Source organism: Ornithodoros turicata, chromosome 9 (assembly GCF_037126465.1).
Source record: "Ornithodoros turicata isolate Travis chromosome 9, ASM3712646v1, whole genome shotgun sequence".
Lineage (NCBI taxonomy): Eukaryota > Metazoa > Arthropoda > Arachnida > Ixodida > Argasidae > Ornithodoros > Ornithodoros turicata.
In genome coordinates this window covers 33,572,420-33,599,903 of record NC_088209.1, presented here as the reverse complement: position 1 = coordinate 33,599,903, position 27,484 = coordinate 33,572,420, and the positions used below count along the sequence as shown (strand labels likewise).

Here is a 27,484-nt window from a genome sequence, read left to right as displayed (position 1 = left end):
GAAAACTATGACGTCATTTTTTTACAAATAGGGAGTGGTCTACTGTATGCACATTTCCTTGCATGTGTGCATGCTCCGCAAGGTGTCACTCTTACTAAGTACTCCGCAGTGCCGTGTATTAAAAGGGAGTCTGGCCATTAAAGGAACCTGCCAATACCTGACGCTCCACCCACGTTTTGAGGTATCCAGCCAATCACAGGCCGAAATACAGTTCCCTATTATTACAGGCCATCCAGTACTTCCACCTCACCCTTATTTACTCAATGCCGTCTGCATGGAGAGAGGCATGTCGGGAAGGCTCAGAACTGCAGAAATGGTTATAGCGATGAATATAGAAATGAAATAGCGATTGAGCATCGTAGTGCAAAGTTCTAACGCAAAATGTACGGATCCCGCGATACAATCAAGATCCACATCCCCCGAACATCCGAACTTTTTCTTTATCACTTCACCATCACAATCAAGATGGAGGTATTGCGAAGAGAAGTTAAGAAGGTAAGTATGTACACTCTTAGAAATGAACTTCACCGCATAGCACGCTCCTATAGCTAACCATAATCTCGAATGATATCGTTATATACCCGTATTTGTTGAAAATGGGATGCGTATACGCCTTTTTTCTGACACTTATGAACAGCATAAGTTTCACAAAAAAAGGCGTACGTCTCACGTTTTCAACAAATCAGGGGGGGGGGATATATTTATTAGACGAAAAGGAAAAAACCGGGGAAAGGCCAGCCAAACGGGACGTCGGCTTGCTATTCCAGAAATAAGAAATCATAATAAAAAAATAAAAATAAATAAAAAAATTAAGAAATAAGAAATAAAGAAAAAGAAAAAGAATTAGGAAATACCGAAAAACTAACAAATGATGAAAGAAGGATGAGGTAGATTAAAGACAAAGATGAAAAAAAAAGATGGCTAACAATCGGTGAAAGAATGATGATACAAATCAGGGGAGATAATGGTATCATTCGAGATTATGGTTGGCTATAGGAGCGTGCTATGCGGTGAAGTTCATTTTTAAGAGTGAACATACGGAGACGTACACGTTCCGTGTGCGTAAGAGGGTCCCTGTAGTACATGTAGTGCGCATTACAATGTCAAGCGCAGAACATATCGCGTACTGCTTGCGACACACTTGTCAGAAATCTCGAGCCGCTCCGGCTGTGCCGCCAGTGTAGAGCTGGGGCTCTCAGGGGGAAGCCGGTACGCTGTACACAGGCGCAGACAGAGTACGGACAATGCTATATGCGGCAGGGTGATTATATTGTAACCGCCTACAGTGTAGTAACTAGCCTCCGCTTGCATTTTACTCTTTTGGCAGGCGACGCAGCCGATAAAGGATATCTGCAGAGGGACCGCGAGATTTCAGACAAATGTATAGCAAGCTTCAAAGCTTTCGTTCCTAGAACACTACAAAGAAGCTATATGCGGCACGTACTGTGCTAGAAGAAAGAGCGCACTCGTTCGAGCTTCGTGAGAAATAAAAAGGCGAAACGTTACATGACGGTAAGAATACGGAGATACACATTGTTGATCTCCACTTTTTTCTTTTCCCAATCAATCAATCACTCAATCAAAGTTCCGAAGGATACCATTGCCTGTCAGCGTTAGACTCAAATGATTGTAAGACTGACCTGAAAACAGCCTCGAACAATTCTACTTTATGCGAAAGGCTGCACGCCGACCCAAGTTTATGCAGTGTGGGACCTCCTATACTAACTCCGACACCTATCACGGTTTAAGTCGCCTTAGAGACGGATCGATGTCGGAACCAAGTTTCTTCATAAACTTGCCTTAGTAACCTTTATGTCACGCGTGATGAGCGGCTTAGTTACGATGTCAGCTTCCTTTGAACTGGAAGTCGAATTTTCGAAGCCGAAATAATCGCGTTAAAGGATGCTTACACTCGGAGCATGCAAACGAGCTTATTGTATAGGAGTGTCGTGTGGACGTAAGAAAAGCATGAAGAGTTATGTTGTCGCGGAGTAAGTGGAAGTATAAGTCACATTTCTGATGTCACGCAAATAAACTAAGAACATTTCGCCCGTGCAAAAAGAGACCGAAAATTATATTTTAAAGGAGCACTGAAGCGCAAAAATTTCTCCTCGCCGAATGAAAGACGGCAGTGCAAAAGGAACAGGACTTCTCCGTTGCGCCGTTGATTAGACAACACGCTAAATCAATCTTTACAGACTTTACTGACAGTTTACTAACTGTCATTTAGTAGAAAAGACCTTTTGTGTCCGTGTCGCATGGCAGTGGAACTTGTCTCTAGCAATTACTGGCATTTCCGGCAAACGGAGCCCGCTAACGGCCTTTAGAGCATAAGCGGCGTAGCCTCGTTGGCAGAGCGCTCGCATGTACCTTCGAACCATTAGATGGCTTACGGTTTGGGCGGAAACGATCTCCGTTTGTATTTTGCTTGTGCTCGACGTTCGCTTGGCTTTATTCGTTGTTTTACATTCCCGTAGACATTATTTCCCAACAAATTGTAACTATTCTTTGCTTGTATTTACAAATAATTGTGTTTCATAACCTTTGCGTGTGTCTGTTCTCGTCGTCCCTTATAGTTTCAGGTTCTCTACCATCATGTACTTGTCCATCTTGAACGTCACGGATGACCCAGCTGTGAATTACGCAATTACTGATCGTTAAAATATAACTATTATAAAATATGATATATATATATATATTAATAATATTAGTATATTATAATATATATAATATGATATAAAATATAATATTGGTGACAACATTTTGAAAATTTAGGAGGTGCTACCCAGCAACTCTCGGGCCGCGTCAAGCTGCACACCAGCAGCTTTTTGCCTGGCCTCCCCACCAATTTGTTTGGGAAATAAGGAATTGAATTGAATTGAATTAAACTTTCGCCTTCTTTATGATAAACAACAAAAACAAAATAACACATCGGCAAAGTAACGTATCAGCAGTGACCCCCTTTTTGCTGAGCGTTGGAATGTGCAATCTACCCCTCATCGCGGCCCCGAGCTTGGATCTCCTTTCACGGTCACCACACGCAATCATAATAAAGGCCGCCGACAGGGCTATCTAAGACTTCCAGTGGCATGTCCTTTTCTGCTTCGTTTTGCTCTATTGCGTGGAACCCATAATGGCTTTCACCCCCGACAGCCGCTTTCGCAAATAGCTTTGTGCAGCTTTGATTTCGTCACTGGTGTCGCGCGCTAGGGAAACCATTAGCCAAGCAGCGTAAGGCGATCTGCTCGTTAACCGCAACTCCTTTGGCGAACTCCTTTCGGTGGGCCAGGCTCAGCAATGACCGTCCGGGGGGGGGGGGGGCGGGAGAACCAATAATGGGGCTATACGCTCCACTTGGCACCGAGGTGAGACTTGCGTCGTTGCCAGCTATAACAAGAGTCATGAAACTGGATGAAGTTGGAATCCTGGCCCATGAAAAGCCCAGCCCAACGCAACTTACGCTGGGAAACGTTTAGCTTTTTTTTTTAAATCGTTTGTTTCCCGGCAAGGTTTTTTTTATCGCTTTGAAAGTTTTCTTTATGTATGTCGTGGCCTCCAGTCGGGATCAGTACTGCTGAACATGTTCTGTGGGCGGGTTTGTAGCTAAGGCAGGTTTCGTGCTGCAACTGCTGAAACGCTGAAAGGTACCTCACGTACCGATAGACACTCTGTTATACAGATATATATATATATATATATAAAGAAACTTCTTTTCGCTAAACCATACACAAGGAGCGACAGCAAGTTAAACTTCACCAGGACAGACAAGATGTAGCCGCTTATTTCTTGTTCAACTCGAACAAGCTGCGCAGTATTTTCTATGCATAGTCGCCAGAATGGATATTGCGATCATAGTTTCTCGTTAGCGTATGCACCAAACGCTCCTGTCTTTCCAAACCAAGTTAAAGTGGTCAATTCCTATCGACCCGTCTCCTTCCCGTGCTGTCTTGCAAAACTCAGACAGCTTGCTGCTCAGAACCTTATGCCACCCGAGGGACAAAGCCGTCCCTTAAATGACCCGCATTAGAGCGCGCACTTAAGTGGAGTGGACACACTACTGAACTTCGTCTCCGACGTCGGTCTTGCCACAAGGTGCAAAAAGGGGACCGCGGCGGTGTCCGCCTACACCAGGTGTGCATTGGACTCCGTGTTTATTAGCACGCTGGTGCAGGCGCTTTCGCAGTGATCGTTTCCTCAGAGCGCTACTGGAAACGACACTCAGCTCGCACACACATCAGACATTTTGCTTTCCCAGAGATGTGTCCTCAGTCTCGTCAGAACCGACAGGTCTTCCGAGGTCCTTACCGAGTACTTTACCGGAACTAAACCGTAGTGTTTATGCCGACGACATGTCCATGAACAGTGCACAGCACAGCCGGCATTCAAAACCAGGTTTACAGAAGACCTTCACATTCACAGACCTTTTGGACAGCTTTTTTTTAAAGGGACAGTCGCATCTGGAAACCCATCTATGAAATTGATACCACTATGCAGAGGCTGCGGCGGCGTGACGTCACTCCCTAAGAGGAGGAGTGAGAGGGCGGTGCTCAGATGAGACAGGCGCCGTCCAGACGCCCGGTAACTCTATGAGACACCCGCACGGCCGCGGCATTCCCTTTCTCAAGATCTCGCCTCCCATTGGTTGTTAGGAAGTGACGTTTCCTCGTTTTTCCAGAGAGGGAGTTCCGGCATACTCTCAACATCCGGCGTCTGCTCTTGTCATGTATTCCATCGAATATCAGTCAAACTATGCCTCTGTTTCGCGTAGGGTTTTCGAAACCTTGGTCAGTCGTCCACGGGGAATAAAGTGACACTATAGTTTCGAAATGGACTGGAAGGGATGCGAGCGTCACTTTAAGGCGGTCTCACTTCTTAAGAAAGTCTGTGGGGGATTTTTGTTCGCAGGGTTCTCGTAAACCTCGCTAAATTTCTGCACGGAACAAGTGGAGGCGTGTTCCCCTCTAGTTTATCTAGGGAATGACGTATTTTTGAAGGCCTCACGCGATCTATACGGATTTTTGGTTAATTAAAGTTTGCTAAATTTTCAATGCATGAGAGTCTACGGGAGATGCAACAAAATCGCTTCTCTCGGCACGCACGCCCGCCCGCGATATTTGGGCCAAAATGATTTCATTCCCTACAGTAACAGTCCGAGAGTTGATTGCAATCAACAAATTCGAGAAGGTTACTGCAGTTTTCCACATCCCTGCGAATGAAAATAATGGCTTTGTCGTTTGCTAGCATGTTTTGCACGCTCTCGCCCATTAGTTACTTCCTTCAAGCGGGCGAGGGAAGTAAAGCCAAGAAAAGAATTTTGCGACTGTGCAGCCAACTCTCTCCGGAAGCGAACGTTCATAAGACCGCATGAGTCCGCCTTAAGAAATAAAATGTCGAGTGCTTGTACGAACAACACCCCACCCCATGCGCACCACGCAAGCACAACCCATTCGACAGTCTACGAGCTCGGTGCGATACAGGCAACCTTTTTTTCCCTGGTATTTTTGTCGGAGGCACGGTTATGGGGGAAAACATTTTGGTAGTATTATGGGAAATGTTATACTTACGTTTTCCAAGGAAGTACTTGAAATACCACCGTGTTTGGTACTCAGGATTTTCAAGTACAGGTGTACTAGGCGACCCGAAAAGCTGCACGAAAGGTAACATAGTAGTCAGCATGATTAAATCAACACATTTATCACCGGCCAGCGAAGCTTCTACCAACGCAGCCCCGGTGCAACAAAAGATGAGACGAAAGATTAGCTTAATTGATAGCGTAGATAGCGCGACATATAACCCGTTGGTATCCTTTGCTGTGTACAGCGTGAATGCGACAAGAGGACTATTGTTGTCCACGGTTGACTTTCAGAGCAACAGCGTTAGTAGTCTCCCTTCCCTCGGTAGACGGGAGGTTTTTTTTTTTTTTTACTATCATTCGGACACTTGTTTTTCCCCTGTGAACTTCCCTTTCAGAGCGATAAATTCGGTAGCTGCGAATTCTGGATGAACGCTTAAACGCTTGTTCGATAATGCTAAAACGACGTTTAATGGTTAATTACGAGCGTTTCATTATTCTCGTTACCCATTGAGGCTGACATTCACCAGATTACGAGATAACGCCACAATTCACGACGTAACAACTGTAATCATGAGCGATGCCGCAGTGGCTGGCCGGCGGATTAATTTTGCCCATCTGAGCGTCCCTCAGTAGCGTAGTCGAAATCTCAGCACTCGACACACCGTATTTGTGATCCCTCGCGGAAAGCTGGGCAACTTGCACCGTGAGACCCAAGTTGCCCATGGCGTGTCAACCTTAGGATCATTAGACAAGAGCAATCATGCCGCCGTCCGGAAGGTAGATCGATCGGAAAACATCAGATTCCGATAGAAAGACAGAGCGCCATACACACCAACAAACTGAAACGGTGCAGTACCTCGTGACCTGGCGTAATAACTATAAATTGGATATTATATACAGCTAGGTAGTAGGGAATGCACTCGAGGTCTGGTGCTCTGTCACGTGTGTTCCGCTCTGCACTGCCGATATTCGCGGTGTAGCGAGGGAGACCGGGTACAATAGAATACAATAGTAGTAGAAAGAAAAAAAAATGTGTTGGCATTAAATCTTGTAAACCCTTTGGGAATTCCCCTTCACAACGTTACACAACCCTTCACTCAAGCCTACACAACGCTAACGCAAGACAGCATCCTCAGCTAAACGAGCCTTTCGGGTTTCTTCCGATTCAGCTTGGCCGGCGCCGTCTCGCAGTCAAGCTTCTCTCGCTGCCGCTCCTCCGCACAGCTTTCATAACCCATTGCGCGTCCAGACAGACACGTCTGAACCTGTCGACCACCGCAGCCGCACTGCACTGCACTGCTGGTTGCCCGCGCCGCGCTATCCACGCGCCCTCTCCCTTTCTCCTTCCCTCTGCACTCATCGCGCATGCGCGCCGAGCCGGGGCTACAGACAGACCACGCCGCGAGCCTTGCGTACCGAGGACTTTAATGCTAACGCGTTCAAATATGGATACACTGGTGTTAAAACTCGCCAACATGGGTGGTTCTAGAACTACCCGTTAAACGCGACGCGCGTTGTACTAGTGTAACATGCACATCACTCTAGCCGTTGTATAAGCTGTTCTATACTACAGCAGCGCAGGGGAATTCGCTATTAGATGCGGTCGTGTACGACGCCGAAATATCTTATTTGCACGATCGTAAAGTGACCAGCAGGCAGCTGAGAAATTGCGTAATATTCGACATCTGTTACAAACTGCAGTTTCTGTTACAATATATACTGCAGTTTTCTTTCTCTCTCTTGACACCTGTTTTCCAGCATTCTAATCCGCAATACGAAGATGTCTGGGAGCCGATATAACATCAAGGTTCCAGCAAATGAGGTCTTAACGAGGTATTCAACACATTTCAGCTTATCGGTCTCATGGGATAATGAGCCATCCCGTTTATGGCTCATGGCATGGCAGGCACACGTTACTCAACGTATACGTGAGCAGAAAAAAAAAGAAAAAGAAAAATGGCCTCGCGGCTAATTTTTCTATCATCATGAATACTCCTGCTAATGAACGATAACCCAGAGGCTGCAAGAACCGCGCTATTTCTGTCGGCATACGGATACAGTCAATTCAAAGAAAAGGAAATGAGCACTGCGACAGAAATTTGTTTCAAGATGGGTTTATGATTTCACGTTTGGAAAGAGGAATTTGAGTAAACCTTTACTACCGAGGCAGCCGACTACGTTTTCCGCAATCTTCGAAGACAATCTTTGCACCTCAATTTATATTCATCGCGAGCAAACAGTAAGCAAGCAAGCGTCCACAACAACAAATACAGGTCATATACAGCCCACATGAATAACACGAAACGGAAGAGCAAATCGTATACGCAGGCAGACTGAGTCAATATGCAAACTAACTACTGTGTGGTTCTATACACTGCAGCTACACCAGCTACGAGGAACTGCTATTCTAGTGCAGCGGACCATGCAGAATAACGCTTTAGGTTTTGTGCTCGTGCAAGTGTTGCCACACTCCCTTTCCATCATCCTGCGACTTCTGAAAAACATGTTTTGAGCGCTTGACAGTAAAGCACCTTTTCATATTGCAAGATTTATGCGCGACGACAATGTCAGCTCCACGGTGAATAATGACTTCTCTGTGCAACGCCATAGGCGGAATTCCTGTTCGCATACTGGTTACAGAAGAAAAAAAAACAAAAAAACATCCGTTTAATTCAACTTGTAGTTGCCGGGGAGTAACAATCATAATATAAATTTCGATTTATGTTAAGCCTTCTTCTTTGTTTTTTTTTTTAGGAAAGGGAATTTTTATAGGTATTTAAGGCACTTAAAAAGTGCAAATAAAGAGTAGTGAAAGCAACGCTTGCATTGAATCAGTACTCCATGGTTCAGTAAGAGATGTAAAATAGATAGGCCTGTGGCTTATACACAGAGGTAATATGACTCATAAAATACTTTTTTTTTCTTTTTCTTTTCCGTTAAGCGAGCCAACTTTGCAAGTGGGCAACACTGTGCACGCTAGCAACAGAGACAGGTGACTTTACTTTGAGGGCTTCTTCCGTCGGAACTCGACTGAGACGGTTCACGGGGCACTTGCAGAGAGTAGAGGAAGCATAAAGGAAACAAAGAAATGGAATACACAGTCACACCCTCTCTTCACCAACCTTTCACAGAGCCTGTACAACATAATGAATTTCCGCGCATCTAACGCGAAACGCTTGCACAGAATATTCGCGTGACGTATGTCCGACGCTCATTACAAGTTCGCAAACACCATCCGTGCAAACGCTACCACATGGATTGCAAGCATGGAACGGGACCAAGTGTCAACATACGAGCTGTTTGTTCGTCATTAGCATTCATCGATGCGTTAGCGGAGGTTTGTTTACGATGGACTAACATAGTATGATTGGGAAGCGAAAATTTCTACATTTCCTTTTAGATACTAGACGAGAAACACGGAGGCTTTAGAGGGCGTCGGGAAGAGGTCACGTGATTGCAAAAACTATATAACTGCGTGTATGGCCGGTACTTGCTGACAGCAGATACTTGCAGCCACATATTGTAAACCTCAAAACCACCTGAATGGAATAGAGTTGCAGGCGCCCTCAGGGCAGTCACCCGGCTCCAGGTCTTTCCTCCTTCCTTCATCCCCTTCCCTTTTTGTTTTTTTAGCAGTTCATTACTACTACTTGCCACTGATTACTGCTACTAATTACCACAGGCCAGCATCCAAGAACTTTTTCATATTTCGAAATTTTGCGTCTCTCAAACAATCAACCTCATCGTCATTTTTTTTTCTTCTTGCTTTCATCATCGTCGTCGAAAGGTGTTAGTTTGGTTTGTTGGGCGTTTAGAGGAGACGTGAGCCTGAACTAGCTGGCTCACTCACGATTGGATGTGTTGGGAAGTCGGTGTTGTAGAATACTGCACGTCATTGTTTCGTTGGACACGGCATTTGGACTGTAATAGGCGGCGAGATGGCGATCGTTCCTGGTGTTCTCTTTGTTGACATACTTGCGTAAATTATCTTTTCAGATGGAACAAGAGGGGGGTGAGCTAAACGGAACTAGAAAATTCCACAACGAGACGCTTCTAGAAATGACTACGGCAAGAACGTAAGCAAAAAAAAAAAAAAAAGAAGAAGTAAGATCTATAACCTGCTCGTTCGCTTGGTCATTGTTATCATCGTACGTTCGTCCTGACGCGTCGTGTCCTTTTCCCATAACGCGAGGCACACGTGCGGCCAGCAGAAATATCGCCAACACTCCCTTGGCCTGTTCTCTAGCAGAAAAAAAAAAGGAAAAGAAAGAGAGAAGAAAGAAAGGTAGACTACAAGGTAAACTACAGCGTGATGTATGTTGTACTCTTTACGACGACGCAACACCAAATAATGGTTTCATTACAGGTTGTAAACTGAGAGTAAATACATTCTGACAAAGCCACTTGAAAATTAGCACACAAAGTGGGTTCCACCCGAACGTCAATCTAGCTATTCAAGCGAAAAGGAAGAAAACGAGGGTAAAATTCTCTCATAGCCTAATTCTCCGGGGAGCCGCCGTCCACCATGATATCCTGTTCCACGCCCACTCAGCCCACACAGTGACGACAGTTTTCAATCAGTTTTAAAAAGACGCAAATTCTTCCAATTTTCTACTCAAGTTTTCCCCCAGAGAACGCGCGCAGTCCACAGAGCCTATAATGTCGGAAAAAAAAAAAATCGGTCAGGGATAACGTTGCACGTTTCCAGGCCTGGTGTGTCGCAATCACGAGCAAAGGAAGAAAAAATAAAAATTCTGCATGATAAACAGTGCTTGATTCGCTCTTTCATGCGCATGCGGCTGTATGGCACGGCTCTGTGCCGTGAAGTGTTCCCGCATGATAAGGCAACGCACCTTAGTCAAAACAAAGAGCTTATATGTAATTTGCGAGCGAATGCTTATTAAAAGGGTTAAAGGGGGCGAAAAGAAAGCTGACGTTGTGCGGAGAATAATCGGAGCTCATACCCGGCGTGATTGGAAGCGCGAAAATTACGAGGGTTGGAATATTAAGTGAGATGCGGGTTACGAAAACGATTATTGCGCATAGAGTTTTCGCGCTTTTATATTTGTCAGAGGGGAATTGTTAGGAGCGAGTTTATGGAAAGATTACGTGGAATAAGTAATGGGAAGTTAATCGGATGACGATCGTTAATGGCAGCAATGTTTTTCAACATATCATGTATTTCTTTTTTTTTTTTTTTGCGTATAATTGCTTCCTCTTTATTTTTGCAAAGACGGAGGGCCAATCGACGTCGGTGCTACGCGCGACTAGTGTGTTGCTATTACTCTAAGGTTGTGTGCCGTTTCTTCCCACGTTGGACTCTATGATACCCCTATGAGGTATTTACTGGACACACATCGTAACCTTATGTGCTACTTTGTAGTGTGTGTAGTGTTTGATATGTTGCAGGACCATCGTTGCAACACTCACAGTATTATGCTGTCCTAATATTTTTTTATATGTATGTAGTGTAGCTAGCTTCCTATGCATGTCTGTATGCTAGATTGGAACGTTATATATGTACTCTAGGGGACACGGTTGTCTAAAATCAGCACTCTGTCGTTTATCTCATCTCAAATCTCCAGGTGTCGCAAGGCCATCTCTTTCGAGTAATAAACAAACACACGCAGCAAATGGTCCACTTTCAAATACAATATTGGCACAACGCTTTCAAGTGCAACCGAGGTAATATGGGACGGCGAAGTACTGGCAGGCGAGTTTAGCTAACCGTGTCCACAGCAGTATATACACGTATTTGTATTTTTACTTTTTGTGTGTACGTGTAAATATAATAACAATAATAACAGTAACGACCATTACTATTAATTTTCAAGCGAGCGTTTGGCTCGCAGTATACAACTATCCTCTTGGGACAAAGCTCAAGTTTCACGTTTTTCGCCTCCGCTCATCTCACTGTCGTTTTATGGGAAAACTGACATGTCGCGATACCTGGTTCAGTCAGATATTTCAAGGATATTGCAAGGCGCGTCTCAGAAATCACAAGTAGAGCTAGGAAACCTGTAAACAATCAAATGGGTGTCCACCTACCTCTTCTTTGTCGGAGCGCTCCCCAGTCTCGACCCGAAATCTTCGGACAATGTTTTCAGAGTCTCCGTCACAGGACGCCAGCTGCAACGAAGAACCAACATAAGCAACAAAGAACCAACCAAGAACCAACGAAGAACCAACATAAAAATCAATAATTTTTTTACCATAAAAGTAGGATGCCAGCGAGCAGCCGATACAGGAGGGGGGGGGGGGTTATGACGTTGAATAAGAATAATAACAATAATAATAATAAGAAGAAGAAAGAAGGAAGTGAGGTGGTCATGATGTGGAGATGATGACATTCCTTGAGATTGACGAAGACAACGACGAACTTGTCCGGCTGTTGCTTCTTGTTCGTCGTTTTCTTTCTTCAGTCTCAAGGATTGTCATCAGCCCATCATCTCCAAATCAAGCATTGCTTGCCATTAACAACTATCATAGGGCGATATGGACATGGTTTTAGTGCAGAGGAAGGGCAGAGAGACAGCAGTAGTCCGCACAGGATATATAGTGGCACAAATGGGGCCCATGGAATTAGGTGACGGTTTTGAATGTCAATAAATTGCACTGTAACCGATAACCACGTTAAAAGAAAAGTGGAGTGGGAAGTCAATACCTGAACGCTGATTAGGCAAGGAAGAAACCTTGTGTAGATAGGAAGTAAAAGATTTATAGCATTTAGGCGCTTCAGAATCTTGGAAAACAGACTGATCGTGTGATATTGGATCAGATTATAGACGTCCGTAAAGATATCAGAAAGAAATTGGTCTTCAGACATTCCCCATTCCATAATAATACGGAGAAAGTGGCTCCATCTACCTGGACGGGGCTAGTTCACGCCCACGGCTCAAGCGACGTTATCGTCCAGATGCTGCTCTACGAGTATGTAGTTTGCTAACATTCGTTCAAGTTAACAAAGTACTGCGGAAAAGTAGCGCACAGTGAATGGCATATTAAGCATACAAATACTTACTTCATACAAATGCACTATAGTGTACAGTAGTTCCCAGAGAGAGATAGAAAGAAAACAGGTATTGACGCTGAGTGGAACGGCGCGAGTGTGTTACGGACGTTACGTGGCGCAGGATAAGTGCTGAGACATGTACCCCTCCACTGGTCATCATGTAGCAAAAGCGCGCTCTGTGTTGAAAGTTACCATGAAAACCACGTACGTGACGCGGGCGCTTAATCCCTGTAGTAAAATGCACGGGGCGCACCTAAAAGTCATGGTGCTTCAAAAGGGACAACGAGTAAACAAAAATAACTTAATCGTAACGTTTCACAGTTGAGCGTACACTCCAGCGACACATTCTTACAACAATATTTAACAGGTTTCTCGCCCCCCATGTACCCCACGCCTCCCTGCTGTCCTCTCTCCATCTATCCACTTCTATACGCCGCTCATAGCCACAGTTGCTTCGCGGCGCTAACGTGCAATCAAAAAGACAAAAAAAAGAAAGGTTTCTCGCACCGAAATAGAGGGAGGTGGTGGTCGTGGTCGTGGTGGCGGTGGTGGGGTGACGCCGATATAGCTTGCCGTTGTTGGTCGCACACGAGTGGGCGTAAATGGAGTTTTGATACGTAGAAACCACACTGACGAATAGCAGAAGCGTATTTTCGCGGAAAAATGGAAATCGCAGGTCGGTTTCTTTTTATTTATTTTTTTTTCGTCTGCGTCGCATGAGTGTGAGGCGAAATATAATCTGCTACGAGTATGTGGCTATTGCTTCTAGTCTTCTCCTTTCGCAGATCAGCATTCGATTTAACATGATCTCAGTTTTTCATTTTTGAATGAATCTAAGTTAGAACAAAACTGAATTGAAAAGATAAACGCCAACGTGTTTCAGCCTTGTTCAACTACAGCAAGGCGTTGGTGTTCCTAACGAAGATGATTTTTTTTTTACTGCCTTTCAAGCAGTCCCTCCAAGTCAATGAGCTTATTTTGGTGCTTTAATCCCAGTCTCAGCCACCGGAAATTACGCGCAGCGCGGGAGTATACTCCCGTTGCGAGAAAATTTTGAACAGACACGGCGCGAGAAAGGCAGTGTCAGAATTTGAAGTGTACTAAAATAGTGAGGCAGCCAAGGAACACGGAAATACGGGATGTCACCGTATGACAGCCGATAGAAAAAGAAGTGTCTAGACGGTGGATTACCCGTTGTGGCATCCCATCCCCAAAAAGGATTGTGTCCTTGGCAAAGTACACCTGCTGCAGACAACGAACGGGAACAAAGGGTTCCGGGCAGACGGCTGCGAGCGTCCACCCTTTATAAGACGGACCCAAGGTCGGCAGCAGGCAGCTTGCGCTTGGACTTCGTCGGAGAAGCCGGTTCAATGCTCATTCTCATCCTCATGTTGTATTCTCTGTTTTTCCTGTGCATAAATGTTGTTTGTTGTTGCCCAGTTGCAATCACCTCCTTCCTCATCATAAGGGAAACTTCACTGGCGCAGTCGGCAGGATTGCAACATTCACCATCATCGGCGGCGCAGACACGTGCAGCACGGAAGCGGACGGTACAGCGGGAGAGAGGACGAGTCAAAGCAACATCTTTGTGAGAAGCTTTGGGAGCTACGGCTCGAAGGAACAGCATCTTCGGAGCGGCATCTGTGCTGGAAGCTTCGAAGGAGAAAATTGTGTAAGACGGCACCTAAGTGGGAGGTCTTACGTGAGCTGCGGCTGGGAAGCGGCACCTAAGTGGGAGGCTTCAAGAGCTACAGTGAGACGGAGTGGCACCTAAGTGGGAGGCTCCGAGGACCACGGTCACCAGGCACAACACGTCACGGAAGACAACAAAGCAGGTAGGACTCGGTTCCGTTTTCTCTGAGGTCCACCATGTCTGTAACAACAAGGTCAGGGGATAAAAAGGTCCAGACTCCCGCAGAAGTTGTTGTAGACGAAAGTGGGACTAAAAGTGGTCAAAAAGAAACGGATGTCAGGATAAAGGAGAAAGAAATGGAACTCCATGCGTTGCAGCTTCAAATTGAGCTGGAGAAGCTAAAGTTAGCGCGAGTGCAAGCGGGTGACGTGGCTGACGTACGCACGAACGGGACGCGGCTAGGGGAATACGCGAAGGAACTGCGTGCCGCATTGGCGCCCATGCCGACGTCCGACGCCATGGTGCCCGCATGGTTTAAGAACGCAGATACGTTGTTCGAGGCACTCCAAATTCCTGAGGCGGTTCGAGGTACGATCATCTTGCCTTTTCTCAATGAGAAAGTTAGAACGTTTGTCGCTAGTCAGTCGGATGGAAGCATAATGCTTTATAGGGAGCTAAAGGAGGTTGTCTTGAAAGAGCTCAAACTGACAGCGAATGAGTATAAGAGGCGTTTCAACACGGCTAGGAAGAGCGACGGAGAGTCATGGAACCAATTTGCGACGACACTAGAGACGTTTTTCGCATATTATGTACAGAGCCGACAAATAGAAACAATGGGCGACCTGAAACAGTTAGTCACTGCAGACAGAATGAAACAAGTAATGTCAGATGACATGCGTAGTTACATTGTCCAGAACGAAACCAACTCTTGGCTAAGACCTAAAGAAATCGCAGAACTCGCGGAAAACTATGAAGAGAGCCGTCTGAGCCATAGGGCATCAAAGCGAGAAAATGCGGCGCCAGTTAAGAGTGTAAGTGAGCGAGAAATGAATCCAGCTAGCACTGCGGTGAACAAACCGAACAAAGGAGACCGGAAACCTGTGAAATGTTTCAATTGTGGCGGTGTGGGTCACATGATGAGGGACTGCCCGCAGCCGAAGCGTAGGAAAGCGCATGAAAGGGCAGCAGAAATCAAGGAAGATGCGTCGAAGCTCGTCGCTAGGGTATCGTGGTTAACTCCGACAGAACCAGATTACGCGAGTAACAGGACAGAAACAAAGGTTGTACACCTTGCGATTGGCAACAGTGCTATCGAGGCGCGGATAGACTCGGGCGCAGATATTACGGTAATCAGGCCGGACCACCTTCCAGAGGATTATGTATCAGACAGTAGTGGCACGGTCAAGTTGAGGGGCGCATTCGGTCCTGCGATCACGGCAGATTTGGTGTATGTCCCACTCAGTCTAATGGGAAGGCAGGGAAACGTGAACCAACAAGTGATCACGCTATGTGCGGTTACTGAGCAGTTGACAAAAGGTGTCGGCGCGCTGTTAACCCCCGAGGACTATGAAGAGCTCAGTAAACTAGAGAAAGAACAAGAAAGCGACGCGCAAGAAATTGTAAACCTGGAACAGGAAGCAGAGGCGGAGTGCGTGAGAGAACCCAATGTCGTTGGCTGCATAGAACTGGAAGAGGAATATGAGGACGAGGCAGGTACAGTTGCCGTTGTGACAGTCGAAGCTGAAGAAAGTAAGGATGTAGGGCAAGCATGCTCCGATTTTAGGACAGAGCAAAAGAGCGACCCCACATTAGCGGACGTCTGGGCACAGGGAAAAGTCGGGACCCATGGAATAGTGATCGAGGACGATCTACTGTTCCACTTAGATGAAATTAATGGCCGGAAGGAGAAACAGCTAGTACTCCCCAAGTCACGAAGGGAGGAGGTGCTGCGCCTTGCGCATGACATGCCATGCGGAGGGCATTTTGCAGAAAGAAAAACGAAACAGCGCATTCGATGCGGGTTGTATTGGCCATCAATGACAGCTGACATAAAATCCTATTGCCAGAGTTGTCATTCCTGTCAGGTGTCATCTATTCCGAGAGCAAATGATCGAGTCCCAATCACACCGCTAACGAGGCCGCAAGTGCCCTTTCAAATAGTCTACATGGATTGTATTGGGCCATTAGAACCTCCTTCCTCACGAGGCCATCGCTATGCTCTTTGTGTAATTGACCTGTGTACACGGTGGGCTGAGGTGGTACCGCTACGGACGCTTACGGCGAAAATGACCTGTCAGGCACTCGTAGATATCTTCGCGCGATATGGAACTCCTGAGATGATATGCTCAGATCAAGGTACAAACTTCGTAGCGAAAGTGACCGTGGAACTCCACAAATGTCTAGGCATAGAAGTACGGTTCTCCACGCCCGAACACCCTCAAAGCAACGGGATCGTTGAGCGCTGGAACGGCACGTTTAAGTCAATGCTAAGACATGTGATTGCCACCCATAAAAGAGAATGGGATCGCTACATACCTTGCCTATTATGGGCCTACCGTGAGGTACCACATGACGTAACGGGAATGTCTCCCTTTGAACTGATGTACGGGCGGAGCCCAAATGGCCCCTTAAGCATCTTACAGAAATCATGGACAGGGCAGTGGACGCCGCCGGACGGTCTAAACACGTCGCCCACACAATACCTAAGGGAATTGCGGGACAGAATGGTAGAAGCCGCGCGTGTCGTAGACGAAAGGTCAGAACGGGTCCAAAGACAGTACACAGAACGGTACAACCTCAGGACTAAAGATAAAACGTTCGAGGTCGGGGATGAAGTGCTTATCCTAGAGACAGGGCTCACCGGAAAAATGACGCCGAAATGGCTCGGGCCGATGAAAGTGAAAGAAAGACGTCGCGAAAACAGTTATGTTATTCAGCAACCGGATGGTACTGAGAAATGGGTACACGCGAATAGGCTTAGACGCTATTATGCTAGGATCAACAGTGTCGGGGTGATATTCGACAACGACGATGAGTTCGGAGAAGTATTAAGCACCCCGAATGTGAAACACACGAAGGTAGGCATAGATGTGAAAAACATTGAGAGTGCGCATCTCAACCCCAATCAGAGCGAAAGGTTAAGACAGGTTGTCGGGAAGTTCGCCCAATGTTTCTCAGAGAAACCGGGCAGATGCAGGGTGGGTTCGCATAAGATAACTTTGATGCCTGGCCAGAAACCTAAGCCTACGTATCCGTACAAGGTGCCTATCGCGCTTAGAGACGAAGTGGAGCGGCAGATAGAGCAACTTCTCGAGTGGGACTTCATATACCCAACAGAGAGTGTATACGCGCACCCTATAGTATGCGTCGCGAAACGGGATGGGTCCGTCCGAATGTGTATCGATTATAGGCAATTGAACACATTCACGGAACCTGATAGTTTTCCCATGGAGAACACCACTGAACTATTGTACGAGGTAGCTAAAGCGCGTTACATCACCACTCTGGATCTAACGCGTGGGTACTGGCAGATTGCACTTGATAAGGAATCTCAGAGGCTGTCGGCTTTTGCGTCCCCGCGCGGTCTCTATGCCTGGAAGGTCATGCCATATGGGTTGAGGAACTCCGCGGCGACGTTTCAGCGCGTCATGAACGAAGTCCTCCGGAAACATAGGGGTTATGCAACGGCCTATATTGACGATGTGGCCGTGTATTCGGAAACCTGGGAGGCACACCTCGAGCACCTCGAAAACGTTCTAGAGACAATTGCGGAGGTCGGGTTGGTGATTAATCCGTCGAAGTGCAACTTTGCTCAACCGAGTGTTAAATACCTCGGACATGTTGTAGGATCGGGCACGCACTCACCGGATCCGGAGAGAGTAAAGGCAATACTGAATCTAGAGCCGCCTAAGACTAAAACGGAATTGCGCAGTGCCCTCGGGTTATGCAACTACTATCGGGACTACATCCCTCACTACTCAGAAGTGGTTCGACCACTTACGAATCTGACTAACAAAAGGGTGCCGAATAATATACCTTGGGACAAGGAAGCGGACAACGCGTTCCGCAAAATGAAAACGGCGCTCGCGACGGTCCCGAAGCTGGCGGCACCCGACCCAAACAGGGGGTATGTACTAGCCACCGATGCGTCTGAGCAAGCTGTCGGGGCGTGTCTCTCCCAGACAGTAGACAGCAAAGATGTGCCGATCGCATTTCTCAGCAAAAAGCTCACGCCGACACGATCACGATGGTCGACGATAGAACGTGAAGCGTATGCGATCGTGTGGGCATTGAGTCGTCTGGACACGTGGTTGTTTGGGGCCAAAACCAAGGTGTTAACTGACCACAACCCTCTCACGTATCTGTGTGGCTCAGCATCCTCGAGTGCACGTTTAACACGTTGGGCGCTTGCCTTGCAAAAATACGATATTGAGATCGTACATATTCGGGGCAAATTGAATAAGTGTGCCGATGCATTGTCCAGGTTAAACGCTACTTCCGAAGGAGCGATTGGGCCAACTTAGAGGGTACATACATTGTTGTATATAATGGTAAATTGCCGGTATAGCAAATAGTCTGTGAAATGGCCTGGTGGGCCTTAGAACGTACTGGACTGGGTCCTATCCTGTGTGTGCTGTGAATGTGGCTCCGCTGCGACAGACGTTGCAAGCGGTGCAGTGTGACAAATTCTGGATTTTTGTGGATTTTTAATGTCCCGCGACATCAAGTGTCTAGTGACATTCTTGGCAGGGAGGTGTCAGAATTTGAAGTGTACTAAAATAGTGAGGCAGCCAAGGAACACGGAAATACGGGATGTCACCGTATGACAGCCGATAGAAAAAGAAGTGTCTAGACGGTGGATTACCCGTTGTGGCATCCCATCCCCAAAAAGGATTGTGTCCTTGGCAAAGTACACCTGCTGCAGACAACGAACGGGAACAAAGGGTTCCGGGCAGACGGCTGCGAGCGTCCACCCTTTATAAGACGGACCCAAGGTCGGCAGCAGGCAGCTTGCGCTTGGACTTCGTCGGAGAAGCCGGTTCAATGCTCATTCTCATCCTCATGTTGTATTCTCTGTTTTTCCTGTGCATAAATGTTGTTTGTTGTTGCCCAGTTGCAATCACCTCCTTCCTCATCATAAGGGAAACTTCACTGGCAGAAAGGAAGCATGCTGACGAGGAAATTCAAGAACGATACTGTTCTGTATACTGAAGTGCGTAGATGGAGCCAGTATTGTATTTTTTCCACAGTCTTCGCCAAGATAAGACTGCAAGGGCGAATAATCTTACTTATAGTTAGTATAACGACGGTATAACGCTGCTTCCGTCACTATATATACAGAGTGTGATAATGGTTAATTGGAGACCTACGCCTCCAAATATGTTGGTGTTAATGAAAATGATGTTCACCTTTATTACGGCTTTCGTTTGTTTCTTTCGAGAATCGATGGATGCTGGGCAATCGCACGTGCTAACAATCAGACGCGAATAAACAGAGAAATCACGGCTACACGCAAAGGACTACCATTTGGAGCACGCCTTCATAAACGTTACTCTTTCAAACGTTTTACATTGAAAAAAATGATCAGAACCTTTCGCGCGGTAAATACGTTTTTGAACCCATCCTTCTTCATTGTTCCTTCACTATTAATGTCTACCGGTCTTGGGTCATAATACATAACCCATGAACTGCGCCTAATCTCTATTTGATTTGAAAAACGAAGCATCACAAATACATGGCACATGTTCGCTTGTGTACATGTCTTCAAAGGCGCCTGGAAAGCAGCTAGGTTGTCCCGTACAGGATCACCAAGACAAATGGTGCGGATTCTTCTATCGATGAGTCAGCCACGTCAATAACTTAGTCGATTGATCGGTAACACGCGGCAAGCTGAAGGCACTCGTGCAGTTGCGTTATGCTTCAGACAAATATGCCCTCAAGGGTCGCGGAATTGTCGAAGCGTGATAGGGAAGGTTTATCCCCGTTTCAATAGCCCGGTTTCTCTTTTCTAATCGTTCGGCGGGTGTCAGGATATTCGGCGAAGCTTTACTGCCACCTCACTGTAACTTATGGAAATATTTCAAAGTCGTCAATCCACAGTTTCTATTATAAAAAAATATCGGGAAATATTCGGATCTTCTCATTAAGCTATTGTTTGGAAAGGATACCCTGACCCTTGAGAGGGGGAAACTCACGTTTTATCGTCAAATATCGTCGCGTACAATTTATATAGCTCACGATGTAGTTTGACATTAGGTTAGCGCAACGAACACATGTGCAATACGGAACGCACTCGGTGTATGCTGCGCCAGTACGGCGCGTATTGCGCGGCTAATCTTTTCGCGAAAACTCAGGAAGGCCATGCGACCGTTCATCTTTGCCCACCTGCTATGAGAAGCTCATACTGGTTCCCAGAATACGTCCCTCATCTGTCATATAGGACTAGGGAAAGCCAACCGGGATGACTGAGATGAGGAAAGTCTACAGAGTTAGGTAAATAACGGCTGCAGATTGGGAACCCTGCGGTTCCTATAGCTGCGGTTTCTATGGACACGGATGTCTTTCGCGCTTCTGAGGAATGCAAACGAATTTGCTCGCAGTGCGTATAATGTTTTCAGGCAACTTTTGCGGCGTGTGTATAGCATTATATTGTTAGATAATACTGTAGACGGCAATAATAGGACAACACTACTGCTTATGCTACGTTCACACTACATCATCGAAAGCCGCAAACGCGGTGAACTCATTCGCCGCTTTTACAGCATTCGCGACCTTCTCGTTCAGGCTGTGTTCCGAACGCCGGGAATGCCGGCACTACTGTACTCCGCTACAAGCACTGATACGTTTCATTCTTCGAACTGTACTCAAGCTCCACACGTGTAATACGTAAAATGTCGTTGTGATAAATCAGAATCAAATACGTATTTATTGCGTTTTATACAGCAACCTGTAAAGCGACGCCCGATTCGAACAGCAGACGACGTGCATCTACAACTCACACACGTGGTGGTGGTGGTGGTGGTGATGGTGATGGTGAAAGGGCTTGCCGTTGTCGGCCTCACGTATGTGGGCAACGTCACGACTCACGCCCTGGGGAAATGTGCGTCCTGGGCCGACTTCTAGGGGAACTGTGCCGACATATGTCTGAAAGCGTCTGAGGAAAACCCAGGAAAAACCCCAGACAGCACAGCCGGCACCGGGATTCGAACCCGGGTACCTCCCAGTCTCGACATGACACGGCTAGCTCACACACGTCGTTGACACACGCCTCAACACAGTCGACACACTTATACTTCCTCGTCTTCTTTCAGCGGCCGCTATGATGCGGTCTTCATATCTATGTTTCCGCTCCTCTTGCGTTTGCTGTCGTGGAACATTTAGCGCTACCTTGGAGTCTTCATTAGAATATCGTAGACCAGGTTACGCATCCGCCATGTTTGCTGTCATGCCGCTGTTCTCCCGTACCAGCAGTACCAGCATTCTCGCTCACGGAGCGCGCTCATTGGTCCAGACTCGCGTCTTTCCCGGCACTCCCGTCAAAAGTAGAAGCAATGTCTACTCTCGCGCTGCGGCTTTCGGCACCTTCGCGGCGCCCGCGGGATTCACGGATTGCTGTGGGAACGTGACAAGTTCACCGGCATCTCCGTCGTTCGCGACATTCGCGGCGTTCACTGACGTAGTGTGAACGTAGCATTAGACTAATACCTGAAAGGGGATGCTGCTATGCTATCGCTTTGCCATCTTTTTGGAACAGCATTCTAGGTGCGGAACAACATTGTGTCCCGGTCTAGAAATACGGAACAGCTTGACTGTGAAACACTTGGAAAAAAAAAAAAAGAAGAAGAAAATGAGACGTTTGCCTACTCCAACTTATTATATTTAGAAACGTTTGTCCAAATTTACCCTCACCATGTGGTGACGAGGGGCACGACGAGGGGCACGACCAAGGGCAAGGCAAAAAGTTGTCCTATATTGTGGCAGGGCCCCAACCCAATGCGTGTCTACGAGCATGTGTAACATGTCTCCATATATGTCGATTCGCTGTAACGGTTCCGTTAGAGGCGTAAGTCTGGCTACTTCTTACTGCGTTACTCTTCACCGTGACATCCATAATCAATAGTTGCGAATTGTGTTGATCGCGTACGCGGCATGGTGAATACCACCACATAATGTTTTTATTGAATTTTATTTTTGTTTTCATTTCGTTATGCAAGCGGGTGTAATATATTTGTTGCGAACATGTCTCCCGGCTTCTGGTCTATTTTCATAATATTTATTAGAAAAAACCCAGAAAACCGTGTTCCGAAGAACGCACCCATGCTAGGGCAATAAATCTAAAGCATAACAACAATGAAATCTGAGCTGCTCGTGTTCAGTTATCTATTTTTCGCTGCAGACGAAACCTGTACGATTAAAGACCTCTTTAGAATGAAAGCCCGCGGAAGAAACGTGACATTCCCTGGATGTCGAACCCTCTCGAATCCGCTTCCAAGCCTCGTTATAAACGTCTTCGTTGCGAGGAACATGCATACGTAACGAAGTGCAGCGCACTGCTTTCGTTACCGTTCAAGCGCCGCAGAACGTGCCCTATACAGAGCAATCCAATTTGTGTTTCGTACAAATGTGTCTGATAACGAAGGGCCGAGATTAGATTTTCCCATCGACAAAGGCACTGGAGTGAAATAAGGTACGGAAACGTAAGACATCAGAACGAAGACATGCCCACACGTCACAACTGAGTCGGGCATATTACTTCGTATGCAACGTCAAACTGCTACGTGAAGCTCCACAGTCCATTCGAAGGTCTTAATGTAGTTTCTGAGGACGGTGATTGTACTTGAGCTTCGAACCATGTCAGCGAACATGGACCCGGTCATGATAAACACTAAGTGACAGTCTCTCACTCAAGTTTCACGTTATTTCTATTGGCTCTTGGGACGTGTTAATTAATTTAGTTTAGCAAAAAGAAAAAGAAAAGAAGACACCATCGCAGAAGGTGCACCTTGTTTCTTTCCCCATTAGCCAACAGGAGACTCGCGCGAATGCTAACGTGTTCTTACTCTATTCGGTTCATTATTTCCCTAACGCATTTTACGCGTCAGACCTTAGATTGTCTGTGACCTTTCAATTACCCGTGTCAAAATGCCGATCCCACATACGAGAACGTACTATAGGTTTGCCTTTGAGCGGCGGCCTCATGCTGCTCGCTATCTGAACGTTCCTCCATGTTAATGGTGCGATTAGTCTCTGTAAAAGGCCTCGTTGAGGAGTCTACATTTTTTTACCGTGCTCCCTTTACTGCCATAATGGGCTTTGAAGTTTCAGGTTTAATGACGTATGCCTGAATGGAATCTCTTTGTTTTCCGCTTCTGCAACGTTGCTAAAACGTCCTTACGGACGTCTAACCTAAAGACCAAGCAAACGATTATCGCTCTGTGAAAACGAGGCACTGAGAAATAATGAAGCACTAAGGCAAACACTGGTCTATCATTGGGATATCAATGTCTTAACTGGAAGCTACTAAGAACAATCGGTTTTTTGCGATGTTGATAGCATTTTGTTTACATTACCATTCCCTTATGTTTCATTTTATTATCCGAACTTCGTCTGCGTGTATGTCGTAACCTTGTTTCACACACAATCCGGCAGCAATTCTCTAGCAAAAACGAGAACTCAGATCCGGCTGAACAAACGTGGCAGTATACATACTTTGCCTTCCCCAAATTACTTTGTCTCCTTCTTTCCTATAGCTACACTTCTAGCTTCTCTCCGCAAGACCTCGATGGCGTCGGGTACTGTGTTTGCTCTGCCGGTTTGTTTCCATGGCAAGTATCCGTGTATTCATACGAATGACATTCCTACGAAATATTTTAGTGAAAGAAAAAGCAAAAAAAAAAAAAAACACTGCCCAGATGGCAGAAGCTCCGCCGCGTGTTACGCTGAGCATTCGCACTGTGCCGGAAAATCGGGGGTGGTGTATACTGCGCACTAGCAGACGACACCGTCTATTCCTGTCGTCTGCTACGGAATATCTTGTGACTGAGCCGCCGGATATTCTTCACTGTTGGCATGACTGTTGGCACATGACGCCGAACGCTCGCGCTTAGGTGGGAACAGAAAGTTACGACGTTTTTCGCATCTGCCACTGGAGTATTCTGAGGAATGTCGCTTGTGTGAATATGTTAATACTATTGGATTTTGAAGAATCAGACTCATGGTGGCGCATAGGGTTTCCTCGCAGGTCTGGTACGTTTCCGTCTCTGAGAACGGCCCTTGCAAAAAAGAGAGAAAAAGGTAAAGGGAAAAGGAAAGTAGAGTGAAGTTGACGTACGTTTACTGGAGAAAGTTCATTCAGTATAGACACAAGGGTTGCAATAAAATGAGGTCTCTTTGCCTAGCGCGAAGTATCCTTATTCCGTAATCACGCTCGCGAAAATTGATAGTTCAGGCTACAATCATAAAGCACCACCGAGAGTCACGTACCCTAAAGGAAAACCTTGCGAGAAAGTAAGAAAATCACTTCATTCCTACGAACGGCGAGAAATCACCAGTGGAAACACCCTCGAATGTTATACGTTTTCAAAGGCCCTTTTCACATGCCATTCCTCTAAAGCAAGCGATCGTCTCTTCTCTATGACATCGTCCGTTGCTCGAAGGAAAGACTCGAAGAGTAGGAAATGTTGACGACGGATGCCACCATCCTATACGAGCGTAAATAAAAGAAAGAAAGAGAAAAAAAAGAAAACGAAGGGAAACGCTTGAAAGAAGATCGTGCCAGAATTGGAAATGAGGCTGCGATGGTGGAAGTTTACCCTTCCTCGAGCTTCACTTTTATGGTGGCGTTTCCACAGCAAATGATGTCGCTCAAAAGGCACGCATTTTCTTCGCTGTATTTGTGCTGCCATGCAGCTGCGCTCTTTCAAATAGACCCCTTTTTTGATTGCGCGTTAACGCCGCGAAGCAACTGTGGCCATGAGCGGCGCGTACAGATGTGGACAGACGGAGAGAGGACAGCAGGAAGGAGTGGGGGGACAGGGAGGATTAGGATGCGTCCTAGGCTGACTTCAGGGGGTACTGTGCCAACATTCGTCTGGAAAGTATTCGGAAATCCCAGGAAAAACCTCAGGCATTAGGGTTCGAACCTCGGCATTAGGATTCGAACCCACCACCTCCGAGTCTACAGCACGACCTTGGTTACCACCAACGAACGGACGCCTTAGCGCACTCGGCCATGCCGCTGGTTTTCAAATAGATCTGACACTTTCTCAGATATAACGACATGAACTGCGGAAAGTGCTTTCAGTAAAAAAAAAAAAAAAAAAAAAAAAATATTAATAATAATTAGCTTTTTCCGCACCACGTAATTCGTCTCTTGCAGTTATAATTCTTCTTTTTTTTTTTTTTTTTCACAAACTCTTCGACATGTTCTCATCGTTTTCTCCGTAAGTTACGCCCCTTGGTAACAAATCGATAAACTACATGATGTCACTTATGAACTACTTTCAGAAACTAAACTCGAAAGTAACCAAAGTAACACACCGCGACAGACAATAAGTGGCGGCGACAGTAGCATCCGGCCATGTCAAGTCCTCTGCGCTTTTCTGTCCCAACTCCCACCCACGAGAGTGGTGAATAAAGTTTATTATTATTATTATTATTATTATTATATTAATAATATAATTAATATTATTATATTAATAATAATAATAATAATAATAATTATTATTATTATTATTATTATTATTATCATGATCTCGCTGAGATTCAGGAGTTCGGAAACAATGACGAAAAAGACGAGGAAACAGCGAACAGCGACCTGAAGACAAGTTCCATGTGCTGTTGCTGCATGCCATGCATTCACTAAACAACAACAACTAGACAATGGTGATAACACGGGGCGTTACACTGCGGTATTCACACACACACACACACATATACACACAAAAGGCGCAAACCGAGATCGCAAAGGAACACTCCACATTGACGGACAGCAAGTAAGTGGTCATGTAAGTTGGCAATAGCGGACTGGGATTGCATTCTCTCACATCCAGCGGAGAAACAAATCGAGAAATGCCGAGTCATTGTCAGACAGATTGAAGCACAATATAAAGTGCAGATTCTTGTTTTCATTCTGCTCGACCCGTTCGGCGAGAAAGCCTTTGAGACACAACTTGAGCCCAACTTGCGCTGGAAATACTTGGCTTTGTCCTCCATCGATTGCTTTAAACAAAAGTGGCTGTCGCGAAAGAGCCTCTAGGAAACGAACTCGGATACGCTCCGGATAAAGGATCTAACAAAAGAGAGATAGGGGAATATAAAGGTGGACAAAATCCCGCGAAAGGAGGCTGCCGTTTGCGGAATCGTCCTCGAGCGCTGCGTTAATTAAGAGCCAAAAAGGCAGTAAACACCATGATAAACGGCCCGAAGAAACCATCGTTCTTCTTCCAACGAAAGGCTGCGTACATGCAATACATATAAGAATGAAAAGAAGCGAAACCATCGGTAATACTACGGCAGTAATATGTATGCGTTTGGAGGTGGGGGGGAGCCGAACGCTTGTAAACAAAAGAGTGCCTCCGATTCGTGAGGGGAGCTATTTCGGGAACTTGATGACGTGGGTGTTTGCTTTGCGCAAGTATTTGGGAAATGGGACTATGTTTACAGATGTTTTATTCCGTCCCCATATAGCTTTGTGTTACTCTGTCGCTTGCGCGGGGAGGGGGGTTCTGCCATCGGCGAGTGGGTGTGTGTGTGTGTGTGGGGGGGGGGGGGGGGTGCTTAGCTGTCTCTATTGCTGACTCCCTTTCACTGACAGAGGTCCGTGTGATGTACACAGGCAATTTCGAAAAGCTACTACGGGGTGCTGGGCATTACAATACAATACCCCTGGCTTCAATTTAAACTGCCACTATGGAATCAATCTCGTGTCTTTAGAATCTTATCGAATTTGTGCACTTACAGTTCACGTGTAGCACACTGTATATTCTTCCAACCCGATCCCGTCGAGACTCCATCAGGAATTCTAATGGTCCATCAGAATATTTTGATGGACCATCAAGCCAACTTGACGGAAAGAAATGACACTGACAGTGCCTTCCTAAGTGAGCTTTTCGGACTTAAGTTCTGCGGAGTTTTTAGTTTTTTGCTTCGGTGTTTGCTGTTCAAAACGCCGCGCGCATTGTCCATTATGAAAAGTCCGGGAATCAAAAACAAGAAGAACAAGAGAAAATAAAATGTGTTATGACAGCGGTTGAAAAAAAAAAAA

The 27,484-nt window shown here is 46.1% G+C and overlaps 1 protein-coding gene across 7 annotated transcripts in view; it reads right to left on the bottom strand.

Moving 5' to 3' along the window:
- Window positions 1-27,484, bottom strand: part of LOC135368686 (GTPase-activating Rap/Ran-GAP domain-like protein 3) — a 487,058-nt gene that overhangs the window by 33,143 nt on the left and 426,431 nt on the right. For 6 of the 7 annotated variants that reach the window (XM_064602133.1, XM_064602134.1, XM_064602135.1 and 3 more), the window contains 3 exons: window positions 11,624-11,704; window positions 8,578-8,625; window positions 5,565-5,646 (listed from right to left, as the gene is read on the bottom strand). In XM_064602133.1, the coding sequence (XP_064458203.1) occupies window positions 5,565-5,646; window positions 8,578-8,625; window positions 11,624-11,704 (211 nt within the window). The remainder of the gene's footprint in view (window positions 1-5,564; window positions 5,647-8,577; window positions 8,626-11,623; window positions 11,705-27,484) is intronic. The other variant, XM_064602132.1, reaches the window with a different exon arrangement.